The sequence below is a fragment of the Calonectris borealis genome, chromosome 15, assembly GCF_964195595.1.
Source record: "Calonectris borealis chromosome 15, bCalBor7.hap1.2, whole genome shotgun sequence".
NCBI classification, from domain to species: Eukaryota; Metazoa; Chordata; class Aves; order Procellariiformes; family Procellariidae; genus Calonectris; species Calonectris borealis.
Genome location: NC_134326.1, coordinates 15,181,569 through 15,207,581, shown reverse-complemented (window position 1 = coordinate 15,207,581; position 26,013 = coordinate 15,181,569). Strand labels below are relative to the sequence as shown.

At 48.2% G+C, this 26,013-nt stretch overlaps 1 protein-coding gene across 1 annotated transcript; it reads left to right on the top strand.

Moving 5' to 3' along the window:
- Positions 1-15,017: 15,017 nt before the first annotated feature.
- Positions 15,018-21,663, top strand: MSX2 (msh homeobox 2). Its single transcript, XM_075163908.1, has 2 exons — positions 15,018-15,930; positions 19,622-21,663. Exons 1-2 carry the CDS (start codon positions 15,576-15,578, stop codon positions 20,044-20,046), a joined length of 780 nt encoding a protein of 259 aa, XP_075020009.1. The 5' UTR covers positions 15,018-15,575; the 3' UTR covers positions 20,047-21,663.
- Positions 21,664-26,013: the final 4,350 nt, after the last annotated feature.

Below are 26,013 nucleotides of genomic sequence, written 5' to 3'. Positions count from 1 at the left end.
TACTTAGTTATGGGAAATGCTGGAATATGCATGTTAATTGGTATGACTGTTTAGGGTTGTATTCAAGCGTGCAGCGTTCTTGGAAAGAACTGTATTGGTTTCATGTGCACCTTTTTGATGTGGTGTTCATTCCTGAGCCACGACTCCATCTCTTAAGGATTGGAAAAGACAAACAACCATGGTGAATGTGGCAAGAGCAATGCTAGAGAGGCCCAGGTTGGATTAAGAGGGGTCTACAGGGAGTCCTTACGCTTGTAGGAGGTCCTAGGAAAAACAAGAGCAGAGGAAGAGCCACCAGGAGCAGGAGCAACGTGCTCTGAACCCCTCCCCAGGAGATGACAGCTATCATGCTCCTCTTTGCATATAGCACCCAAATTTCATGCTCAACATTGCAGCCTAAAAGCTACGGACAGAGATCCACATTATTTCTTACTGTCATATCACTCAACTCAGAAACTCTTACGTACGAAAAAAATTAATTAAAGACAACAGTATATCTATCAGTAAGACGAGATGAAATACTGGCACCACTCTCTCGGCTATTGCAGTGCAATGGCACAACTGGGACAGCCAGAGCTCCAGCTTGGATGGGAGAAACAGGGCAAGCTTGAGATATTATTAAATGAAAGATCAGCTACACAGTAGCATTCCCCAAACATACTTGAAAAGTGACAGCCACGCAAAATTAACCAGAACATGACGGATTAATGCAGGCTGCAGAGAGTACAGTGGAGTCATTCAGCTGCTCAAAACGCTTCACAACAACAGTTTGTGAAATGACTGGCTGGTTCCTGAAAAAAAAATTGAAAAGTCTAAAACCATAACCAAAAGGCTATGAGAAATGGTGAAATTCACACCAGAAATACACAGTAGAAAAGTGGTTGGCTTGGTTACTACTTTTTTACTATTTCATTTGTCAGGGTTTTTTTATTTTAGGGATTTTAATCATTCACAGTCCTCCAATTTCAGCTTGTAAATATCCAAATAGTTAAAGCAACTCCTTGAATTGAAGATGTTTTTGTAGCATTTGCAAATTGAAAGTTAGAATCTCTCAGACTAGCTGACAGTGCTAGGGAAAGATTTTTCAGAATTAGGAACTCAGAGCAGTTTTCAGGACTGAATCATACTCTAATTTTTGGAGGTTTCTGGGAGAGAGGGACAACAATCTACTCCTGAAAATGTAGCATGGTCCCATCCTTGTTTTATTTCAGGACTTAATCTGTGTAAATCTGAACTTACTGACATGTAACAAAGTGTGAAGGACTGAAGAAATAAACTGAATTGGAGTATTTCTGTGTCAGAGCTGACAATGAATTAATAAAAGAGCCATATTCAAACCTCCATCCCATGCTTTACTCATTCCTCTAATAGCCAAGAGACTGTTGTGTTAGGAAAGGGTGTAATAAGGACATGTTGTCCTAGACGTTGTGTTTCCTAACATTTTGTTAACTGGACACATTTTTGTGGGTTAATAACCTCGCTTGTTTTCTGATGCTTACATTCAATTGCAAAAGCAGCTGAGAGGGAAAAAAAATGCAAAGAAAGACTAGAATAAAAGCCAAGAAAACCTTCTGTGGAAGTGTAGGTGTTTGGACATGATAGCCTTTTGGCAACTTCAGATGTTGGTTGTTTTTTTTTTTTTTCCTAGGTGTTTAAAGAAAAGCAATTACCTCTGTGATGACACTTAATATGCCAAGATTCAGCCTTGAGCAATTTTTTATGGCTGTGTTATAAACTCCAGAAACTACCGAGTACACTGGATCCACTGAAAGATGTTTCAGTGTAGCAGTTCTGACAGGAAAACTGTGGTTACACTGGCATCTGAAAATTCTTGAAAAAAGACAAATAAGCAAGTAAAAAACCAGTGGTTTTAAGGGGGTGGAAATGCTGCATCATTGGCTAGAGAGGTATAATAAATGGGCTGAGATTCTTTGCCTTTTTGAAGCTTATCTTTAAATTTCGAAGCAGATTTTACCCCCTTTGTGTTTGTTTCTTTCAACAGCAAACACGACCTTCACCGAGGGGATGGAAGGAGCAAGAGCCGGGGATGCTGATACAGTCAGGACGGGTTGTGCCTTGAGGTTTGCAGACCCTGGGCAATAGCTCCGTACGCAGCAGCAGTTTATTCCTGTTCCTGTGCTCAGGTTAGGATCAGGGCTTTTACACCCAGTCCCCAAGTCCGCAACCTGATACCTCCTAGAGAAGATACTGACCACTGCAGGGCTGGACCCCGAATTAATTCTGGTTAAGAGGCCATTGGAAAAATACAAGTGGCTTGTGCTTCCTTAACGCCAGAGGTGTCTGGGATGGGTTTCGTTGTCGGCACAAGCTGCTGGCCGTGGTGACACCCAGCAGCGGTCGGGAGAGGACCTTTTGCAAAGCAGGAATGACCCAGACACAAACCCCGGCTACTGCCATTTCTGCTTTCAGGGACTCCTGGGGCTTCGAGAGGGGACTTCGTGTGGCTGTAAGGGCAGCAATGGATTCCTGGCATAAATTAGGCAAAACTCAGAATTAAACAGTGTAAGATCATGAGGTGGTTTCTTTTATAACAGATATATGGCATCAGGAGTTTTTTTATATTCAGGAATTAATTAACAGAAATAATAGTTCAAGATGGCATATAGAAAAGCAAATAAATGTGCCAGGGCCTGAAGCATGGCAAGTATTGGGGAGTTTTCCTGTATTCTTACCCACTTACCCCCTCCTGGCTTGCAAACCAGAGAAGGGGAATCATTGTGCAAAATCAGGGTTAGAAGAGAAATTCCTTCATCCGTCCAGTCATGACCCTGACTTTCCCATGTATGTTCCCTGCACGTCTTGATCAATATTTTCTCTGGTATTTCAATAACTGTAAACTGTCATTCTAAGAACCCACAAGTTACAACATTAAATAATGTTTTCAGATATGCTTATGTTGTTTATTTTAAGGATATGTCTAAATGTATCCTTCTAATTGCTTCATGGAAAAACAAGTTTACTTTATGGTTTGAGGGTGTAAGGCTGGGTATCATATTACTCCTGTATTTGTATAAGAGTGACTATTCAAATGGTTGTGATAAGCTACCGAGCCTGAAGAGCTACAATTAGATATTTCCAGAAGCTTGTGCCCTGTCACTCAGCACAAAGTGCTACAGATTTTGTAAAACGCTGCACTGAGCTACTTGGGAATTTTCAAAATGAAATATTTGTTAAAATAATGTCTTTTTTCCCAGCATCCCAGCAGGTTTTGTGTTTGGTTGAGGTTATTTTCCAAAATATTTTGGATGTTTTAATCTCACTTTTTAATAAAAATATGTTTAGAAATGTATTGGAAGGTCATATTTGATACTTCAAATAAAGTAAAAAAGCACAGTGCATGTTAAATTGTGTGTTTGAATCCATCTCTATAACTAAAGTGATGAAAAAATCTTATTTTTGAAGAACAGACTCAGTGAAGTGAATAGACATATGGGTACTGACTGATTTTGTTGTTAAAAGAAATGCAAAATCCAAAATGAAAACTTGTTTTCAGCATTTCCAGAATTTGAAAAAGAAAAAAGTAGCTCTCCTTCCTGAAACCAGCCTGCTTCATAAAGGTGCTCTCCCAGCAGTGCAAATGAAGATGCTTATTCAAACTTGCAAAAAAAAATCCAGGAAGATCCTTTTGGCGTTTGGTATAAAGCCATTATGCAGGTGATTAACCCATTAATTTTCAAATGTGTACGTTGTCAAACATGACAAAGCAAACGAGAGGAGGATGAAAGCAAAGTTACCAATTACGACGTTGTACGAAGGAGTCAGCCCAGATTTAAGTGACAGACCTTTCTTTTCCCTTTAGGTTAATATTGCTTAAATTGCACCGAGCAATTTGCCACATATGATGCAAGTCAAATACCACTCCTGCAAACTCCGTGGAGAATTCTGCTGGCTCAAAGCACTTACAAGTGGCAAGACTGAATCAACCAACTTCAATTGAAATGTATATTTGACTGGATATTGCATTTCCTTTGACTTAAAATGCAAATTGCAACTAACTTGGACAGATCTCGCTTTGGATGTGGGAAATGTGATTCAAAAGTCATTCAATCAAATGGAAGTCAGGGCTCCACAGCTTAGTTTCTGTTTCAACCACTGATTTATAAAACTAAGGTTAGACAATAATCTTTTTATGCTCTTGTCTTTGTGTTAACCAGCTTTTAATTTAAGACTGTATAATTTTAGGAATGATTTGAGATCTCAGCAGCAGAGATTCTCTTCTATGCAGTTGCTATAAATACATGTTATAGAAAGAGATGTACACACACACACTTACTTCAAAAAAAAATGTTTGGAATCAGATCTCAAGGGTTCGTATGCTATTGTTTGATGAAGCTATAATTTGGAGGATATAAAGAGAGTTTGTTTGGAGGTAACCAAAGAAACCCTGGCACTATTCATCCTTTAACTCGTCAGCTATCTTGAACATAGATAATAAAACAATCATTTTCAGAGAGTGGCAAATGATTTTCAAGACATCACTCCAGAGATAAGAAACACACATTACACTGGATATCTCGAGTAAATTTTAGGGCTGAAAAAGCTGTTATCAGCTTCTGGTGTTCCCCTGTAAACACAATTATGTTTTTCCTGTTTAATTGGTGATCAAATTTTTTCAGATCTCCATTTTACCAGTCCAGAAACTTCAGTGGAACAATAGCCTAAAAACTGTAAACATTTTCTCTTATGCTATTACTAACTCAAGAAAACAGAATTTCAATCATCATTTTTTTTTTCTTTTTCTAATTTTTTTTTTCTTGTACCAAGCCATTCATTTTGCTTGGATTGTGGAAGTAAAGTTACTGTCATTTGCATTTATACTTTTTCATTCCTGGCACCACAGAATTTGGGAGGTGGTGGTGGGGATTTTAATTATATAAGATAATTCTTTTAATTGGAAAACTTAATATCCCCCTGTTTATACTTTCTTACATTCTTGATTTCAAAAAAGAAAGATGCTGTTTGTTTGTTTTACAAAATCCAAATTTGGCCTGAACAAGCCCATAGAAGAGACAGTTAATAAAATTACTCAGTATTTATGCTTCTCCCTAAAGATTGCACAGAGCTAGCAGGAGAATACACACACGAAGGAGTGTCTGTCTCTCTCAAATCCAACACTGGATGATCTCATGTTTCTCCTGCCTTTGTATATTGTTGTTGGAAACCTTTACCTAAAAAAAAAGAATAAAAAAAAAAAGAGGAGACAAGAGTTGATTTGCCTTTCTGACAAAGACACGTACTCTGTGGTGGTTAGAAAATTCTGTTCTTCCCTCATCTCTGTAGGTTCTGTGCTAGTGTCATCCCTCCAACAGTGGACAACTACACTGCTCATATGCTACGTAAGAGCCAGCCTATAGCCTAGTAAAAGGACTGAAGAAAAACTGGTGGAGGGAAAAGAAGTGGAATTGCATCTGAAGACTTGGAAACAACCTTTCTGCTCCTCGTATTGTGAAGCCAGTCCTTTAGTGAAAGTTAGAGCAACCTAGCACGAACTACGAAACCAGGCTGCAATGAGGGCAGGAGACGACAAACAGGGCAGATACTTCTCTTGGGAGCAGGAGGGAAGGCACCGAAGAGGCGAGATGGGAGCTCACAACCTCTCCTTTCACACCTGGGCAGCGCTCCAGCATCTGCTGAATCAAGCCCAGGGCTGGAGGCAGTCTTTAATGCCAGTGTGGGGGCAACAGAGGTGAGTGGGGAGACAGCCTGCTCCCTGGCCATGGGCTGCTTGGAAGAGATCCTGAGCGCTAGGGCGAGAGGGTGAAACTGCCCTTCTTCCAGGTGTGGTTGCTGCTCTTCACGCCGTCCCATTCCTCCTTCTCCCTTGCCCATCTTGAGGGCACGCAGCCAGGCTGAGGAAAGCCAGCTGTAAAGCCACGGCTCACTTCTGCCTACAGGACTGTGCTGCAGCGAAGGATGGTCAGAGCAGAACATGTGCCAGTCATAGACCATTTCCAACAACCTCTGGGTTGGAGGAGGGAAGGGGCAGCAGACACCACTTTATACAAGCGTTATTCCATGTGGGCATTTACTACCTTATTCTAATCTGCTTTTCTTCCCATGCCAAGGCCAATGCAAAACCAAGAATGAGCCTTTTCATTTCTTTAGGACCCTTTGGCCCCTGCAGCACAAGCTATGCCCACAGTGATGTTCTGCATTTGAATCCAAGCACAAGTGGAATGGTGAAGGTAAATCAAGGACACCTATGCCCCGTGATTTGCTCTGTGCTGTTTGTAGCCTGCAGAAGCTGCTTTTCTTGGCATTCACCACCTTGAAAGAGAACACTTTGCATTTTGCTGCAAACTGATCTGCAGAAGAAAAATACACACACACACACACACACACCAAAATCTGATTTTACATGCCAGCTTTTTTGCTAGTAAAGAAAAGCAAAGGGATAATCACTAACAATAATGTTACACTTGCAATAAATAGTTGCTACGGAGAAAAGCTTCTAGTGTTTCCCAGAAGGCATCAGCAACTTTCATATTTATTGAGTATAATCTGCCTTTTGCATTATTCTCTTTGAATTCTACCACACCAATAATAACTCTAATCGTGCCATTAGCAATTACCTCCAAGGTTTCCTGCCAGTTTCTCCTTTAATACTAACTGGTAGATGTTCACAGCAAGGCATTTTCCTTCTTTTCCCGTAATCATGGATATACTTAATCTTGACCTACTTGAAACATGACCAAAGAAATCAAAATCTTACTGAATAAACTAAGAATTTATACTTGTGAATGATGTATTTACACACAGAAAAAGAAGTATGATTTAAAGCACAAATGGAAGTGCAAAAGAGACAAAGGGTACTTTATCTTTCCGTTGTTGTCTACGCTAGCACAGAGATTTGTTGCAGATTTAGCTGGTACTGGTCATGCTCCAATAGATGTGGTGAGAATTTTGGATCATGCAAAACCTTTGTTAACGTATTAGACCTTGGGCTGATTAGGCCAGTTGTAATTGAAGTGGAGCTAGGTCATAACGAGGTTGGCTTTGTTGGACCTACACCGATAATGATGGAGAAGCAGAGCCAATATTATCACTGCAGACCAAGGCTGACTAAACTATTCTGATTGCTGTTAGTTTGAGATTTATCCTTCTCCAATGTAGAAAACTGTTAACATAATTTTAGGATGATTTTCTTGGCATATGTGGATCTGGCTTTCACTGTGCTGCAAAAAGCAGCATCCCCCTCCCTCGCCCTCGCCTCCTCCCCCTGTGCAGCGTATGGCTCTGGAATCCAAACTGCTACAGATCCAAGTGTTGCCCAGGCTGTTATCTGTTGTGGGCCAAATGAAAATTCATTACTGAGATACTCCTGCATGCTGGAGCTCTGGTTGCTGTCTAAGTCTCTGTGTTGTGGCTGAGAACCATCTGGAGTAAATCAAATGAAATAAAACCTCTATTAACTGAACCTTAAATATCCAGAGCTCGCCATTATCACGGTCAAACACCCTGACATTGCAAAAATGTCTTTGCTTGGTACAAACCTCTGTTTCCCACGTTTCTTCACCATTGTCACTGCTGCTCAGGAAATCAAGACTGAGCTGGTTGCCTGCATCCTGAAATATTTTGAACCACATTGTTATGTAGCACAATTGTGGAAGCTGACCAATGCCAAGCCACTGACAGGATCAGGGTCCAGCTACAAACCAATCCTTAAATACCGAGAGCATCTCTGAGCATAGTGGTCCTGTTAGCACCACTCAAAAAAAACCCCAAGTGTTGAAAAAACAATTTGATTTGACTGTAGAGTAACTGAGATTTTTGCAAATGAGGAACTGTGGGGAGCTACTATCCAAGGAACTTTCCAGTGGAACAAATTGGGATTGTGCAGTCAGAAGAAAATGCAGACTTTTAATAAAAAGCACACAAAACTTGAGTCAGTCTGTTACATGAAGCAAAAACCCATATAACAGACTACAGTGTCCTGATGGCAAACCCTCTCTGAAAGTGCTCCCTCCCCACAATCTCTGCAAACAGCCACCTTGAGTTAGACTTAAAGACTTTTAAATTTTTTTTTTTTACCTTAGAGACTATAAATGAAGTTGTTTAAAAGGTATTTTGTAAGTGCGTAGGCAAAGACAGTGCTTACATTGGAAAGAGGGTTATTTTCCAGAGGGAAATTATGGAAACAAGACAGTGTGGGATGTTTCTAACTACCTTACATGAGCAGCAATAGATGTATAGAAGGAGGGAAAGCTACACTAACAGGGATTGAAGGACTGCAAACTGGATGAGCTAGTGATTCTTCTTGTCTCTGATTTCTGAGAGGCTGTGCAAAATAAAGCTGTAAAATATTGTTGCATGGATTTAATTTCATCATTTGCTAAATGAACATTCTTCCAACATCTGTTATATTCTAAAGTATGATTTGCTTTGCTTATTACAACTTTCCATGCAAATACGTATATATACACAAATAAAAATTGTTAAATTTTAAAAAGACTTGGAGCTGATACAATCTACAGAGGAATTAGGAGCATCCAAATAAATTTTCCACCCCTGCGTAACATTGCCGGGACCCTGACGGCATTCTCTGCAGAGCTAATATCATCTCGAAATGCAATCAGAGTAGTTGCGAACCCCGTGAAAGAACCCTGAATGTAATTAAATAAAGGAAAGGAAAAAAATCCCTGTAACCTTGGAGGGCTGGCTGGAATCCGGAGTGGAATGTGCTCGCTCCGGCACTCACTGCCCACCCCACTCACATCCCGCGCCCTGGGTGAGAAAGTGCCGGGAATGAGTTGGACAGGACTGGGTGTAAAAGCACGTTTGGGCTGAGGATTTTAGCTCTCTCCAGATTCCTGCGGGGAACCCCGTGGGTTTGGCAGCAGCCAGATGTGAGCTCACACCCAGCACGACTGGCCAAGGACGGCAGACGCGACACGCGAGGGCTCCGGCGCCGCGTCACGCGTGTGGGAAGCGCGGCATGTTGGCTGCTGCGGCCACCCGGGAGAGGCTGAGCTGAAATCGCTGCTCTCTGAGGCACAGGGTTGGGTCCCACCGAAAGCATCTCTCATCTCTCATCGGGCAGAACTAAAACAGCTTTACCAGATTGCTGCATAGATCAGTCCCCCGCCCTCATTCTACCAAGTCAAAATAAAAAACGTCCTTAATCTCATTTCAATATCTTTTTCTGGGGAAAAAAAAAAAAATTGCAATTGATGGAAATTTAAGTTTTCTTTAAAGAAATGGTGTTTGAGAAGTGGAGAAACCAGCCAGATGATCTCACAGAGTCGGGCACTCTCACAATCAATTTGTACCAAATTTAAGCCTGTGAGACAAAAGAGGTTTATTGATTGGTTTATTGTATCAGCCTGGATAATCAAAAAGGGATGGACAGCTACGGGAGACCAACGGTACGTCGCGAAGCTGCGATCATTCAGGGGGCTCGCGATAGATTTGGAAAATAAAGACGGGAAGCTAAATGGGGAAAAATAAGTGACAGCAGATAATTGTAATTCGAGAATTGCATCAAGCGTGGGACAGATCTCCACCCTGCGAATGCACTGCATAAATAATAGGATTTTTACAGGAGCTCCGTTTGAGCACGGGATAATTCAGTATATTTCCCATCTCCCATCCCCTCTATATTTCCTAGATTAGTGGAGGGAAGCAAGCAAAACATCGAAAACGAATGTGTATGAAAATTGACATATGAAAGTAAAACGTGCGTATAAAAATCAACTCAGCTGCTTGTTTATATGGGGAGATGGGTGTGCGTAGGCAGCCTCTGGGAATAATCGGGTGCTCGAACCTAAGTCGATGCAGGAGCTTTTAGTTTATAAGTCTCTACACATTATTTTCCGCGCTGGGGTGAATCATTTTGATGCATTCATAACCCAGACAAGCAGGAAGGTGTGTGCGATAATTAAAATTCACTGCAGCAAGTTTGATGGAAACCGTTTGCAAACGGAAAGACAGAGCCTGGAAAAAAAGTTTTGAGGTCATAGATCGTCATTTTCCGCCCCCCTTTCTCTCCCTCTTAAAAAAAAAATAGAAAGAAAGGAGACCTGCGAAGTCCCGGGCAGTTTGTGCCGGCCGCCCTCGGGGTGCCGCTGGCCGGGGAGCGTCGCTGCGGCCCCCGACGGGACCGGGGGCTTCGGGCCGGGCGGGCGCCCGTCCCTGCACTTGGCTGGGGCCAAATCCCAAAGTATTTTGCCCATGTTATTTTTAAGATGGTGGATTCCGGGTGTGCTGTGACGGCTCGGGACGGTGCCGGCCCCGAGCGGCACGGTGCCAGCAGGTGCCCAGGGGTTCTCTCCTCGGGGCCCAATCCTGCGCTCTCGGGAAGCAGCGCCGGATGCATTAGCTTCGATGGGACCAGGATTGGGCCCAGGTCCCAGGACAGAGGGGGATCCTCTGCAGACCGGGGTGGCCTGAGGGACCCCCCGTCACTGCACACGGCAACCGGCACCCCCGGAGTCCCCCCTTCTTCGCAGCGGGGGGCCGTGCATCGCCTCCGAAAACGAAGTCTCCATCCGATCCTCTTGATCGCGAGTTTTCTGCACGTAAATATAACCTCTCTAACAGCGCCTTCCTCCCCCGAAGCTTTCCCATGTGTTTATTTAAAAAGTTATTACCTCGGAAAAAAAAAATCGTTTTCAGTCCTTAAGGGCAAAACTGTTAACTGCTTTGAGCAGGAAGACATCTGATCTCTCACAACTATCCCCTGCCTCTTGCCAAACAGAATAAATATCTGATCGTAAATGAAATACCTGCGTAGAGAGCGGGAGAGAACAACCCTCGGCGGGTGGGAAAGGAGACGCTCGTATTATGCAATAATCACGGTTCATTATACACTCACTGTCTTAACGAGTGGATGACACCGGTGCGATAAATAGGAACCATTGTCGGGTGACACAGAGGACAATTATAACGCGTGATTGCACTTACTGCCCATTTCCCGCACCGAATATAGCGCAACTTTGCTGCATCGCATCCACCTTTCCCGCGCACCGGGAGCCGGGCGCTCAGCTGGGCTGCGCGTCCCGCGGTCCCGGGCGGGCAGAGCCCTCCCGCCCCCCGACGCCTGGGACATATCCCCCCCGGGGGTGGCCGGAGGATGCTCCGGGGAAGAGTTCCCCCCGCAAGCCGCCCAGGAGCTGGCTCCGCAGCTAACAGCCATCAGCCAAAACGGCTTCAGAAAGAGAGTCCAAAAGACTCAAGGGGAGGATCTAGATCGAAGCGTCGGTAACCAGACCTGATCCCTCGGAAGCTCTGATGTTCAGCTCGTTTTAATTCCTTTCTAGCGTCTGGAGATAAATGCATAATATCTATTATTACAACGCCTTTCTCTTGGCTCCAGGTCTCATCTGGAGCAAGGCGATGAGACAAAAATCTCCCAACCTCTGACACATCAAATATTACCTCGGCGTACACCTCGTTTCGGGGTAAAACTTAGACTTGATGCACGCTCTGATTCCATTTTCCTGCCTTTCTTTCTAGTCAAATCGGGAGCCTTATCTTCCTTTCTTAAAGGACTTCCACACGCCAGCCTCACGGTGGCCCGTTAAAAAATCTCCTCTCTTTAGAAAACAGCTTATTAACCAAATCGATCATAAAAGGAGGGGGAAATGCTTGTGGGGTTGTCCCTCCCGGAGAATAAACGCGTTCCCCACTGCCCGCGGGCATTTTGTCCCCGCGAGTAGGCTGTAAAGGACAGGGCTGGTGCTTTGCGTGGACCGGGGGTATAGGACATCATTCGTGTAATGATCCGAATGGGTTCCCTCCTGATATACACCGATAAGGGCGGCACGGTGGGGCTTGAGAAATCGGACAGCCCTCCCTCCCCAAGTCACCAGCACCAGCTATCACAGACTAATTATGCTGTGGCATTTCGTGGTGGGGATGCTGCCCACAGCCCGACGGGTACGGGAGCGAGGATGCTGTGGCAGTGCCTTGCCCGTCACCTCCCTCCGCCCCCAGGCTGGGAAAGGCGAGGCGGAGGTGGGCCGAGGGGCAGCCTGGAGCCCGGGGCGGGGGGGAGAGGGGGAGGCGGGAGGCGGAGCTGGCCGGGACGGGCCGTCGCTGCTACTGCTGCTGGAGCCGGTCAAACTGCACAGCCACTTCCCCCAGGAGCTTCCCTTTCATCTCCCCGCTCCTGGCGCCTGCAAAACAGCCTCAGTTTGTCTGCAACGTCTCTCCTCCCCCTGCGCTCCCTCCCTCCCCGTCCCACTCCAGCTGAGAGCCCCAGGACCGGGGCGCCCAGAGCCTGTCCCGGCTCACGGGGGCTGATGCTGCCGGAGGCGGGGGGGGCTTGGGGGGTATCGGGGGGTTAAGGGCTTTCTGGGCATCCTTGGGATGCGGGCGTGCTCCGTGCGGCGGCTTCTGACGGCGGCTCGGGGTTGGGGGGCACGCGGGCGTGGGGCCCCAGGGAGGGGCCGCCCCGAGAGCCGGGCGGCTCCCGCCAAGCCCCGACTGGCGAGCCCCTGGGACCGCCCTCCCCGGGACCGGGGTCTCACCGGGGACGGGGGGGGGGAGCCCGACGCAGGGGAAAGGCCCCGGACTCACGTCGGTTCCCCGGGCTGGTCTGAGGCTGGGCGGCCGCTCTGAGATCCTGGGTAGGGGGGAAAAGGCTTAATTCCTAGAAATTTCTCCAAACCTCGTCTCGCAGAGGTTTCCGTCCCGACATTCAGTGCTGTGTGGGGCTTCATTCTCCTATGTTTAACTGACAGGAGGAGGATGAAGGAGGGGAGGGGTGAGGGAGGAGAGAAACCTCCAAGTTCAGACTTTAGACAGAAAATGCTCCAACCTTGCGATGGGCTGACACTGAAGACGCCATGAGCAAACCCTGCCATGCTTTGCTATCCCAGACATCCCTGTGGCACCCAAAAGCCAGCCAAACCAGGCTGGGTGAGCCACCTTCTGCTCGGTGCTTCACAATGCTGAGAGAAGCTTGTCCCTTGGTCCCCCTTCGTCCTCCAGCCTCCCGAAGGATGACAGCGCAGAGAAGCCTCCCCAAGCCCACGGGGATGGCATGTGGGCCTGCGCACCCAGGCCACAACCAGGCAGCCAGGGAGAGAAGCTGCACCCAAGGGACGTGATCGGTGTCACCGTGACCTGCCCTCCTGCGAGCTCTCCTTCCCCAGGCACCCTTCCAGCGGGCATTGATTTTGGGAGCGCGGTATAATTATCTGTAGCATTTTCAGCAGCCCCACAATGGCTTTCCATGGGCGATGCATTGTTCTTGACACACATGCATTGTTCCTGCATGTCCATCAATTCTCATTTACTTGTCACGGTGCAGGAAGCATGGAGAAGGGAAAAGAAGGGGAGGGGGGGGAGAAGAGGGACAAACTCAAGCCCACTGCAGCAGGAGAGCTTGCAAGGCCGGGGCTGGCTGATTGCAGTCTTGCACCTCTCTGCGAGTATCTCCCAGCAAAGAGATGAGCTCTCTGGGGAAAGAGAAGTGCTGAATTGGGGATAGCAAGGGCAGCTAGAGAGGCATCCGTTTGTGGGATCAACTATTATTTTCACTCCTGGAGAAAAGCCCAAATCAGGGCTCTGTTGCCTGAAATGTTGCAGGCTGCCTCAGCCAGGTCAGTTGGACTGAGGCAGTGAAAGGCATCACCTCTCTTTGCAGATCTTGCCTGGCTTTAATCCTTAACCCATCGAGGTCTGCAGTAACACTGCTAGCAATAAGTAATGGGTGTGCAAACCCTACTATTAGCCCTACTGATCAGTGGGTTTTGTAACACGGCTTCTGGTACACGTCCTCCCACGCGCCTTCCCGCAGCGCAATCGCATGCCCGGGTCCCAATTTGCCATCCGTGGCACCAGGTGAGATGCTATCAGGGCTGGCATGGCTCAGATACTTGTTGGCTGATCAGCAGGGTTGGATGACCAGGGTCATCCCTGTAAGGGGTCGGGGGGACCCCTGGGCCCAGCACAGCGCACTCAATGCAGCCCCATCCTCAAGATGCTCTCCGGCCTGGCCTGGGTAGAGAAGCATGGCCCGAAGAAAATCCACACTGGACCAGTTCCTCTCCCAAAATCAGCTCCCAAACTGCCCTCTAGGAAAAGGTATAATCACCCAGGCTGTAGAGGGAGTGGGAAGTCATGATTTGTGTTAGCAGGACTGGGGACTTCCAAGACTGCCACATGGGCTGGCAGGAAAGTCAGGAGTCCAAATCGAGCACAAGAAGAGCTAGTGAAATCCTGCACGTTTTGTGGAAGGGATATAACCAAAACGGCACAGGGAGCAGCATCCTGCAGCCGCCCAGGAGCGAGCCCGCAGCTCCGTCTGAGCCGTCCCTGAAGTCAGGGCATGGGGCGAGGAGCTGCGCCGCACAGCCCCAGATCTGGGCAGAGGCACTGCCGCCTTCCCTGAATATTTTGTTTTTTAGAGCCTCGGTTATAAATAATACCGAAACGGCTCCCAAACTCTGCGTTTCCTGGACGTTAAAAAAAAAAAAAAAAAAAGAAAAAAACAACAGAGAAAGTTGCGGGCACAGCATGAAATAACGCCCGGCGTAAGATTAAAATAATTATGAAAAGAACAATATGTATTCGCTTTTATCCGCGCAGTAATTAGAAACGCTTTTTAAAGGATACTCTTTATTCATACCACTGGTAGGAAGTCAAAAAGTGAGAGAATCGCTTTCATAGTACAGGTTTGATATCCCTCTTAATTAAGGGCTGCGTGCCCCTAATTTATTAAAGCTCATCTATTCATCACGTGTGTAATTGACGCTGGAAAAAAATAATAATTACAGATCTAACGTCTGCAGAGTAGTTTTGCCCGACTTGGTTCCTGCTGCCGAGGAAACGCAAACAAAAACCCCCTTTTCGGATGAAAAACGAGCGGCGCGGAACAGGCGCCCGCGTTTCTCCGCGGGGGCGTTTCGCTGAGCGAGGGTCCAGCATCCCGTATCCCCCAACCCCGTGTCCGAGGAAAAGCACCTCGTTCCTCGGGGACCCGGCCGGGGGCCGGGCAGACCCCGCTCCGGGAGGGCCGGCGGGGCTGGGGCGCGGCGGTACCCGATGGGGCGGCGGGGGCGCGGCTGGGGGGGCCGGGGGGGCGGGAGGAGCCGGGCCGGCGGCGAGAGGAGGCAGAGCCGCGATCTTCTAAAGTTTCCTCTTCGCCTAATCATCAGCCTTAATTACCCCGGCGGCTTTTTTTCTTGCTTTGGTATGATTATAGCCCTGGACGGCTCCTTAATAGCACAGCTCCGCTGGCTGCCCGTGTCATTAACGCCTAATTCATTTCGGAGGGGACGGGGGAGGGGGAACTCCCCAAACAAAATAAGCCCCGGAAAAAAAAAAAAAAAAAGAAAGAAAAAAAAAAAAAGGTTTCTACCCACCCTCCCGCTCCCGAGCCAATGGCATGAGTCACCCCTCGACGTCAGGCCCCAGCGCGGGCCCTGATTGGCCCGCGGGGCGTTTACTCCACTTCCCAAAGGAGGAAAGAGCCGGGGAGCCCCCAGAGGGGGGAAAAAGGGGGGCGGCTCCGCGGCGCCTCACTCGCGCAGTCCCCGCGCAAGGCCGGGCAGAGGCGCAGCGCAGCTCCCCGGGCGGCCCCGCTCCAGCCTCCCTCCGCACCCGCGATGGCTTCTCCTTCCAAGGCGAAGGAGGTTTTCTCCTCCGACGAGGAGGGCCCGGCGGCCGGCGCCGAGGAGCACCACAAAGTCAAGGTGTCCAGCTTGCCGTTCAGCGTGGAAGCCCTCATGTCCGACAAGAAACCCCCCAAAGAGCTGCCGCTGGCCGCGGCGGGGGGCAGCGCCGACGGGGCGGCGGTGGGCACCTCCAGGAACCTGCTGCTGCCGGGCCACGGCTCCCGGGACGCGCACAGCCCCCCCGGGGCGCTTACAAAAACCTTCGACACGGCGTCGGTCAAATCGGAGAACTCGGAGGACGGCACGTCCTGGATCCAAGAGGCCGGGAGATATTCCCCTCCGCCAAGTGAGTGGCCGGGGAAGCGGCGGCGGAGGGCTGCGCGGGGCTGCGCGGGGCTGCGCGGAGCCCGCGGGAGCCGCCGGCGGACGGGGAGCGAGGGCAGGCGGGCACCGCTCCGGCCCTGGGATCCCAGCCCCGGGCCCCGAGCTGCGCTGCTCCCCGGGCGCCGAGATGCACAGCAGCACGCTAGATACACACATATGTATAGTGCATTTTATATGTGTGTTTACATCTACGTGTGTGTGATTTTTGTATGTATGTTACATATTTCTTCATATATATTTTTATATATTTATGTATTTATACATGTATATTTATATATTTATATATTTATGTATATAAATATATAATGCCTTTAAAACCATAGAAAGATCAGAAGCTGCCGCGGACTAGCTGCCTTTCCCAAAACACGGTTCAGCGGCTGCCACTTCGTCCATTTATGTTATCCCGCTGCAACGAGAACTGGAAATTCTCCATTTCCTCCTCCCTTACATCAAACGTTGCAAAGCAATCTCCTCGCTCTTAAATACTCGGGAATTGCCCCTTCCAGCCTTACGCGCTTTCTGCGCGCTCACTCCCGCCGCAGTCTCTCCTGGCACGGTGGTGGTTTCTCCCTCCCTCCTTGCATGCAGCCTGTCAGAGTTTCCCGAGCTGGGCCTGACCTCTTCAGCCCCTGCGATCTCTCCCGACCCCGTCCCCACCGCCTTAGGGACGCGCGATCCGGAGGTGACAGGTCACTTCTTAAACCCTTTTGCTGTCCGAGCCGCGCTGCTGTGTCTGCGCTGAATTGCATTTCGCTTTCGGTGACATCCCTTAAAAAAAAAAAGAAATGAACTGCTTTAAAAAAAAAAAAAAAGCCCCAAAAGTACCTTCAGGAAAAGGTGAAAAAGGTAACCCGGCAGTGCTAGGCTTTCTGCCTTCCCATCGCCAAGGGCCTTGGCGGCTGTACACCTGTATTAGCAGATCGATCCACTCTCCTCCTCGCATCCCTGATGTGAACTAAATGCTCTGCTTTCTCTAAGTTAATGACTTTACAGACGCGAACTATTGAGCTGGACAGTCGCAGTTTTTGCTTCTGTAATCTAATATTGCAAGAAGGAAGTTTAGTGCTATTACAGCTCCTCTTTTTTGGGGACAATCATTTCGATTTGGCTTTCAGCCGCTTCCTTTCCTTTGCGATAACCCCGAATTAATTTGATTTCTAACGTGCTGGGAGAGGACCTGGGAGGAAGGCAGCCCGACCGTGTCATTCCCTGTGCAGCTCCGGTTTGCGATTTTCATGTACCCTTAAGTACGCTGGAAAAGACTGAAAAGAAGCGTGCGCTCCTACCTAGACCCCCTCCTCTAACACTGCCCTAAACCTCACACTTAGACAAGGCCTAATCTTCTCCCGGTACATTTTTTTTTCTTCGAAATTCCTCCTTTCTCTATTAAAATCGGCGGTTCGTGAGATCTGCAAAATAGGTTTGTAAAGGACTTCAATGGCTAGGGAGTTCGGGTCCGTGATTTCATCGGGATTTGGGTCGAAAAAATGATGATCAGGGAAGTGAAGGTCCTTCGGCCTCGATCATCTTCCTGATTTCCCACCTCGCCGGCTCTCGGCCCCTCGGAGCTGCTGTGACAGCAGGAGGCAATGACCGGTTCTCCCACAAGAAGCCCGTCTGTCCGTGGAGGGTTTTAGCATTAGAAGTAGCTCCTCGATTTATTATTATTAATACTAGGGGTGGGATGAACTGGGGAAAGAGGTGTAAAAGTTAGATTTTGAGCAACACAGAGAGGGAACCGTCTCCAAGTGATTATTTTTGTCCGGCATTGGCCAGAAAACGAGGGATAAAGAAAAAAAAACAGCGAAACAAATCACTGCAGCCAGCGCTTGAGGACTGGCACGGGATAAATGTAATTACAGGGTCTGCGGTGGCGACGGTCCCTGCTTCTTATCAGAGTTTGGCAGTCACTTGGGGATGGTGAGGGAAGAAGCCCGTGAACGTTTGGGTGTATTCCGGGGGAAATATTTGTCCGGGATTTAATTTCAAAGTACGTTTTTGCGGTTTCCCCCGTGAGTAGAAGTCGGGACGGGTCGGGCTAACCCGACAGCCGGGGAAGGCGCTGGGACAGGGAGCGATCCCCGGAGCCACGGTCGCCCTTGTAGACCCCACCCCTCCTGGAAAGAGCCCCCTTTTAGCTGGGTCTTTGCACAGCTTCACCTTAAGAAAAGAAAAAGGTTGCTTTTAAAAAGAGTGGAATAAAAGGCTGACCGGTAGTGACTTTAGTGTCGATTTGTGTAGTTTTAATTGTGTAGTTTTAGGAGTGAACGAAATGTCACGGTGAGCACCCTAATTATTAAAATGTCCCCGTGTGACCGTAAGACGGTATTTGACAAGTTGTTTTCTAAGAGGACTTTATTTTTCGCATTCAGTATCTAGAAGAAGAGTAAGAAGAGAAATTTAACTTTTTCTGCTGTAGCTGTTTTCTCCCTCCCCTTTCTGAACTTTTGAACACTCTCCTCGTGGGATTTTTTTAATTGCATGATATTCGCTTCGACAGCTTCGTGGTCTAGTTCATTTTTTAAAATAAAAGAGGAAAGTGAAAGGGGTTCAGAACACACGACGTGCAAATCCTGACAAGCGTTTGAGCCGGACAGCATGTACAAAATTTAGCAGCCTCTTAAGAGCAGCCTGTGTGTCATTTTCTGTGTCAAGCTGGGGAGCCACAGTGGCTTGTCGTATACCCCGGGATCGAAACATAGCCAAATTGCTAAGCCTTTCAAGTCAGCCGCACGCTTTTTAATTATTCTTTAGATTGCAAAATTATTAGTGAAATGCGAAATTAATTTAGAGACAAGTCAGCGATGTGCAATCCCGGGCACATGTGCCTAACCTGGTTGGGGTTATAAGGCAGGCACAAAAGGTAGTAGATTTCCTGACTTGGATTGGCTACAGATGCTGCAGCTATGTGGGGTTTTTTTTAATTGGCGAATGTCATAGAAGTTGAATGTTGAATGAAAAGTGCACTGCTTTCTTCTTTTTTTGATACTTGTTGAAAAACAGAAAATACTTCTTGAAAATAAAAGTTGTTAAGCAGAGGTAAAACTTGCTCTTGATTTCAAGCGGAGAAAAAATTGCAAGAAAAATGCCCAGTTATCAAAACCACAAAAATTATTAGACCCACTTCTTCAGCTGTCAGAAAAAAGATAGGGCTGACTTGTTGCTCTTGGTGGAGAAATCCTGGAGCAGGGCTGGGCTGGGCTTGTCTCTTGCACCACTGTCCTTTCGAGAATCTCCTGCTTTTGCGTATATGTTTGTCTTGTGCTTTGTTGGAGTTACTCCTCCAGTTCTGCAGCTACCAAAACAGCTGTGTGCTCTAGACCCCTATGATGTGACTCCTAAAGCGAACTGCTGCGTGTGTATCTGTGAATCCTTTGTGCCCTCTTTGCCTACAAGCTGTCCTTTTGAAATTACTGAGCATAAATTTCACTTCCCAAGACATCTGCTGAAGTCCTGTGAACATAACTTTGGCCAGGAAGAGATTTCCAGAGCCACTTGCAAAAGGATCCCCTGTTTTGAGGGTATCACCTGGTGGGACTCTCCCTTCAGATACCTGCCCCCCCTTCCCGTCCCAGCCCTTAACCACAGCACGTCTCTCCAGAGCACCCAGGTCTCCCTGCTTTTGTGATAACCCACCTTTCCCTTCCTTGCAGGACATCTGAGTCCCACTGCCTGCACCCTGAGGAAGCACAAGACGAATAGGAAGCCCCGAACCCCGTTCACCACTTCCCAGCTGCTGGCTCTGGAGCGCAAGTTCCGCCAGAAGCAGTATCTGTCCATCGCCGAGAGAGCCGAGTTCTCCAGCTCCCTCAACCTCACAGAGACCCAGGTCAAAATCTGGTTCCAGAATCGGAGGGCCAAGGCCAAGAGACTGCAGGAGGCTGAGCTAGAGAAGCTCAAAATGGCAGCAAAGCCCATGTTACCGTCGGGGTTCAGCCTCCCTTTCCCCATCAACTCTCCCATCCAGGCTGCCTCACTGTATGGAACATCCTACCCTTTTCACAGACCTGTGCTTCCTATCCCGCCCGTTGGACTCTATGCTACTCCCGTTGGATATAGCATGTACCACTTATCCTAAGAAGACCAGAAAGACAAAGCGACAGTGAGAGAGACTTCCTGGTGGATCATGTCCAACCCTGAGAAGGCAGTACCCCAACCAGTACTGGCCGTTCTTTCTGCACGCTTCTATCTGCCATCCTGAGTGTACGGGAGTTTGCGTTAGCAAAGCAAGGCATCCCGTATGCTACGGGTTGGGTGTCTTCTGAGAGTGCTCTGAGTGCTGAGTCTGATCCTCAAAGAAAAAAAATATGTAAAAACAAACAAACAAAAAAAAAAGAAAAAACATTTGAGCAAATGTAGGGGTTTTATACAGTGCACATAAAACTAGAATAAAAAGGAACGGGTGAAAAAGCAGTCGCATCTTACGGAGGCAGAGATTTCCCGACGCCTTCCTGATGGGGCCCAACACATGTTTAAAGTTAAGAGGGGTGCATGCCCTAAACCCACACTCTCAAGTGTCATCACTTAATATGGGGGTAGGAGGGAGGGAAATAAAAAGGTATAATCAAGGTTTTGTTGTTTGTTTTTTGTTTTTGTTTTGGTTTTTTGTTTTTTTTTAAAGAAAGCAGAGCCCTTAGCTAGAGACACCGTGTAAATAGAAACTAGACCCAGTAGAGTCTGAGTGAAGTTCAGAGCCAGCAAGTTCCTGCATTTCTGGGGGTAGGGAAAGATTTTGCATCCCAAACCTCGACAGATCTTTGCCAAAAGATGAGCAGCAGGGCCCCTAAACGTAGAGCAACAGCTTTATCCACCATTGGCTCCTGTAATGCCTTTATCTGTATAAATAGCTTCAGCGTTTGTTAAGCACTGTGAGGGGAGGTAAAGTGCAAGGGAGGGTTATTAGGCAGTCTGGTCTTTATCTCTTCCTATTGGCATGCTTAGAAATTTTTGGCTACAACCAGGTAATCTTGGCTCTGCAATGCTGTTTGAAAACCAGGAGAGAGGGAAGGAAGCTTTCTGGGGAAAGAAGACGTGGGTTGTTTCCACAGTGGTGGTGAGCAAAGGATTATTGAACACTTCTGGGAGATGTTTGGGGTTTTTTATTATTATTTGCAACAGTCTGAATTAAATAGATGAACCCCCCGAGTCTTCCTCTCCTTTCCTTGCTAAGGATGCCAATATAAGTGACTCATGCTTCAAGCCCTTCTTAAGAGAGAGATCCAGGTATCACAAACAAGCAACCCTACTAGTGGGACGGTGAGGTGCCAAGAGACTGCGTAACCTGTCTGTCCCTGTGGGAGCTCTCCGAGCGCTGGCAGTATCTTCCCCAGGCTTCTCCTTGTAACTATTGTATTGTGTGTATTACTCTTGCTAAACTTTGTGAGAAAGTTACTCCAAAGGCAGTGGAGCACTGAAGGCAGAGCTTCTCCTGGATTTATTTTCTTAGCATGTTGTTGTGGAAGAAAGAAAGAAACAAACAAAAAAAAGCAGAAAAACGAAAAAAAGTCACGAGGTTTTGCTGTTTTTGGTTTGTTTTGACCCAGGCACTGTTGCCGCCTGGAACCCACTATAGATGAACTTCCCCTCTCCCTTCCCCTCACCCCCACTCTTCCATTATAGGAAAGTCCCTTTGAAAGGGATGCCTTGTACAATTTTATATATTTTATTGAAGATTTATTATTTCTTATCTCTTATTTCGAATTAAATTAAAAAAGAAAAAAACATGTTTAATCGCGTGTGGGTCTGTGAGTGTTTGGAGTTCTTTAAAAGGTAACTTCTCTCCGTGTGTGTTTTGCACCGCTGGGTCAAGTTCAAAGGAATGTTTGGGTTGCCTTTATGATTATTTCCCCTTTCTGAATCTGAATTAAAGCCAAATTTGCAGCACATGAAGGTGAATTGCAAGTCAACAATTCAAAGTCGAAAGCCAAACCTTTTATGAGGTTTCCTTGTTTTTAACAACCGCTTTTAGGCGCCTCTGTTCTTTACAACATCATACTCTGGTGATGTTTCCATCACTTTTCTTAGCTCGTGCGCCCTTCTCTTTTGCTCAGGACTCTCCCTTCGACTCGCCTTTCCATTGACCTCAAATCTGTGCTTTCGTGGGAGACTAGTCTCGACCCTCGCAGTAGTTGGGGGTAATTTTGTACAGGTAGAACCTGGCAGGGACTCTGCAATACTTCAGTACAGTTGCATTTCAGGGCTGGCATGTGCCGTCAGCCTGTCCCATAGTTTTCGGGGCAGCCTCCCTCAAGGGATGCACTCATGTGCTGTCCGGAGAGCAGATGCTGGACCACCCGCCCCTGGCCTTTCTGGCGAGGGGGGCTCGGGTTTGCTCAGATACGAGGGATACCCGGGAGGTCAGGGGTAGTTTACCATGTCACACCGAAGTCCCATGCTGGCCCAAAGTACATTTTGTTGTAGGAGGCTTATTCGGATTAGGAGTGACCTCTGGGATCCCAGCTGGAGAAAAAGGTGTATTTGCCTCTGTTGAAACAGCCGGGCGGTTTAATTCGGCCGCACTCTCCGATGCGCAGAGGAGAGCCTGCCCCTGCTCCAGGCTCGCCCCGGCCTCGCAGCTCTCCCGGAGGGAGCACCTCGGCACCCCGCACACGCCGGCGGGCAGCACCTCGGCAGCGCTTCGCGGTCACAGCCCGGGGGTCGCCGCCCGCCCGCCCCTCCCGAGCCTCCCCCTCCCCACCTGCCTCCGTGCGGGCCGGGAAAGCGGCGCTCAGCACCCTGCCGGATCGGGCCTCCGCTGTGCGAGGAGAAAAAGGGCAGGGGGGTGAAAACACCTCCTGACCTGGGCTGTGAGGCGGGGGCTGCGGGCTGGGCTGGCGGCTCGGGGAGCTCAGGGCTTCGCGGATCCTGCCCTGCTCACCCGACTCCAAAAAAACCCTCTGTTAACCTCCCCGCTTCGCAACTGTAGGGAACAAAGCTGGGGGAATCTAATCTCCATGCAGACTTTTCAAATTAGCATTTACTGCCGCATAAAAACCGGAGACAACCGCTTCTTTCTCGGCTCCCTCTCTCTGAAGAATTATCCCCCTAACTCCAGGGCAGGGTGAAGCCCCCCTCGCCCCTATCCTTCCCCGTCCGATTGTCCCGAGTGCTTTCTTAGCTGGACTAGGTCGGTTATAAATAAACCAGCGGTATTTTTTAACCTTCAGTATAAATCAGCTGTGTCAGGGATTACAGCTAAATCTTTTCGCTGGAAATTCTTTGAGCGCAGGAGCTTTGTGTGTGTTATGATAGATCCTTAAATGGATACAGATTTATTGCAGAACACAAGGGTGTTGAAGGAAAAGCTTCCAAATCTCGGTTACAACCTCTGCTATGGGAAAGGCAGGACGGATCCGTGACACCTTCCCCGAGCTTGCGGATGGCATGACAATTCACCCTGCGCCCATTATTAACTTGTTCCAATTAAAGCCTTCAGAAAGGCCGAGTTAATTGAGTATTATATTTTATTAGGAGGGAGGTGTCAAGCTTTACTCATGAGACTTCATCATCGGCCTAATGGGAGCTGCCCCGCAGGCAGATCTGTAACTGAATAAATTACAGCAAGGCAGGGAAATCAGAATGCTACCATTAAAAGCGATGCAGTTACTGAAATTCCTCCTCCACTTTCGCAAGAGGCTGTGGAGGTGTGGCTTTAATTAGTTATTTTAATGCAAAGTTAAATTGTTCCCAAAGTATTTTCTGACACAAAGCAGATGCGATGATTAGAAGTTGAGTGAGACTGAAAGGAGTTGGCATCTGTTCCAGGTACATCTATATATTTTAAATTTCCAATAGAAAGTGAAAAATAATTAGAGCAATAAATAATAAACATTAAAAACAACGCGATAAATTATCCCGATCCTTAAAATCCCGACTTGCTGAACGGCGGCTCAGGCCAGCCGGGCACAGCCCAGCTCTCCCGGGACCTTAATTCACGAGGTATGGATTTGTTGACATAAACAGTTAGGAATGGGCTTTCTGACTCGCTACGGCCAAGCGTTCATTACCTAAAGCCACGGGCGCTCGGAGCCTGCATTTCATGTTGTCACGTTGCCTTGTCAAACCCCGGAATTCCTGCATTTTATGGGGAAGGAGGAAAACTCGCTGGCTGCGGCGCGTCTGTGAGCCGGAGTGCCCGAAAGCACAGGGGTTTGATCTCCGCCGGGAGCCTCGCTGCGAGGCCGGGGGCAGCGGGCACCCAGCTCGGCGGGGTGGCGGCGGCGACCCGGGAGGACCCCGGCCCCTCGGCCAGCTCAAGGGCCGTACCGTCGGGGATGGAGCTGCTCCCGGCGGGGCGCCGGCTCCCGGCTGCGAGCAGCGGGGGAGGCTCCGCGCCGCGGGGGCTCCGCGCAGGAGCGGACACCTGCTCCGTGGATCCCAGCCCGCGGGGGTCCGGGGGGCGCAGCTGAGCTCCAGGCCGGGCAGATCTGGGTGGCAGGCGGGGTCCTGCGACAGCATCCCTCCCCCGGCTCCCAGCCCCTGTACGGTCTCCTCGGCGCGGGCACCCCCGCACCGAGGATTTACACGCACTCATACACCGTATGGGTACGCGCGCGTGTGTGCGCACATATACATCTCTATAGTGGTGAGCTGGACATTGCAGATTTCCATATAGTGTCTCTGCGTCCCGCCACACAAACGCCATAGGCACCCGAATGCCCGATTTGCGCACACCTGGGGCTTTGCAGGATTTTTTGGGGTGAGTGCTGGACACGCATGGCAGGAGGAGGGGAGCCCACGGAGGGCAGGAGGGGGTAGATGACAAAGGACGACCCATCCGCCCAGAAAGCGCCCACCTCCCCGGTCCCCCGTGCCGCCCCGGGGCTGCGGGAGGAGGCTCCAAGCCACGCACCCGCCCCGCGGCTGCGCGCAGCTCCCGCGCAAGGAGCCGGAGAGTCCGCGGAGCAGCTGCGGTGGATCCAGCCCCACTGACCCCGGAGCTGTTCAGATAGGGAAGTTATCAGCTTGCTTTCTGCAAAGTATATTTCCCTCCTCTATTTATCCCCGGTTTAGTAACCCCGCAGACTAACGTGTACCTCTTTAGTAATTAAAAAAAGAAAAATCATTAAACGGGACAAAGAAAATCTCCATAAACAGACAAAAAACAATACTCCCCCCTCTCGTGCCTACGATCAATGACCACCACGGAGATTTAAAAAAGCCTTTTCCGGGGGTCATTTCTCGAAGCTAACCTACTTTCGGCAGTGCCCACGTTCTTTGCGTAGGAAGTCTCTCTCGCAAAATAAAAACAAAGTGGTTATTCCGATTTTTTTCCCTTCAGAGCAGGGGGGATATTTTTCCAGTGAAAAGCATTAGGGGTCTCGGGGAAACCGCATAGCTCATCCCCGCGCTGGGAAACCCAGGAACGAACCGCTGCGCGGTTCACGCTCCTTTTCGGTGCCGGCCACCACCGCGGAGAGGGGGTGACTTTGGGGTCTTTTTTTTGTTGTTGAGCTTTTTTGTTTTGGTATGAGTTTGACTCCCTTAGTCCCTCGATGTGTGTTTCCCACCGTAATCCATAAGGCGTTTGGCGGGTGCTACCAGCAGTTCCCAACTAGTTGCACGAAAGGAATAAAAATCTTTCCATCCATTATATTTCAGTCTTTTAACACCAGAGCAATTCTGTCCCTGCTGTTTTAGTGGAAATACCGGTCTATAAAGCTGCAACTGCAGTATATTTTAAAATGCTACCATTTTTTTTAAAAGGGGATTGGAATAATTCTGCTTTGCTTGGGAAGGAAAAGTCTCAAGCAATGTATGTACGATTAATGTTTTATAACACTGTTCAAGGAAATTAAAAACATTCTGTGATATTCGTACTGTAAAGGCAGGTCTTTTTTGGCAAAAAGTTCTGTATATGTATTTCTTAGATTGCTGTGTTTTGAATAAGCAAGAATCTCGTAAAGAAAAAAACATGTTCCTTAAAAGTATGCGCTACCCGTTTTATTAAACTGATTATGCCAGCGTTCAACTCAAAGTTTGTTTTAAGTAGGAATATTTTCCCAGACGTGTAATGGATTGCTTGAAAACAGAATTCTTTGCTTTT

What these genes read in the sequence shown, in the direction of transcription:
- MSX2 (XM_075163908.1), top strand. Translation starts at nt 15,576, where the DNA reads ATGGCTTCTCCTTCCAAGGCGAAGGAGGTTTTCTCCTCCGACGAGGAG. An exon ending in GAGATATTCCCCTCCGCCAA is followed by an intron (nt 15,931 to 19,621) that starts GTGAGTGGCCGG and finishes CCTTCCTTGCAG; the next exon opens with GACATCTGAGTCCCACTGCC.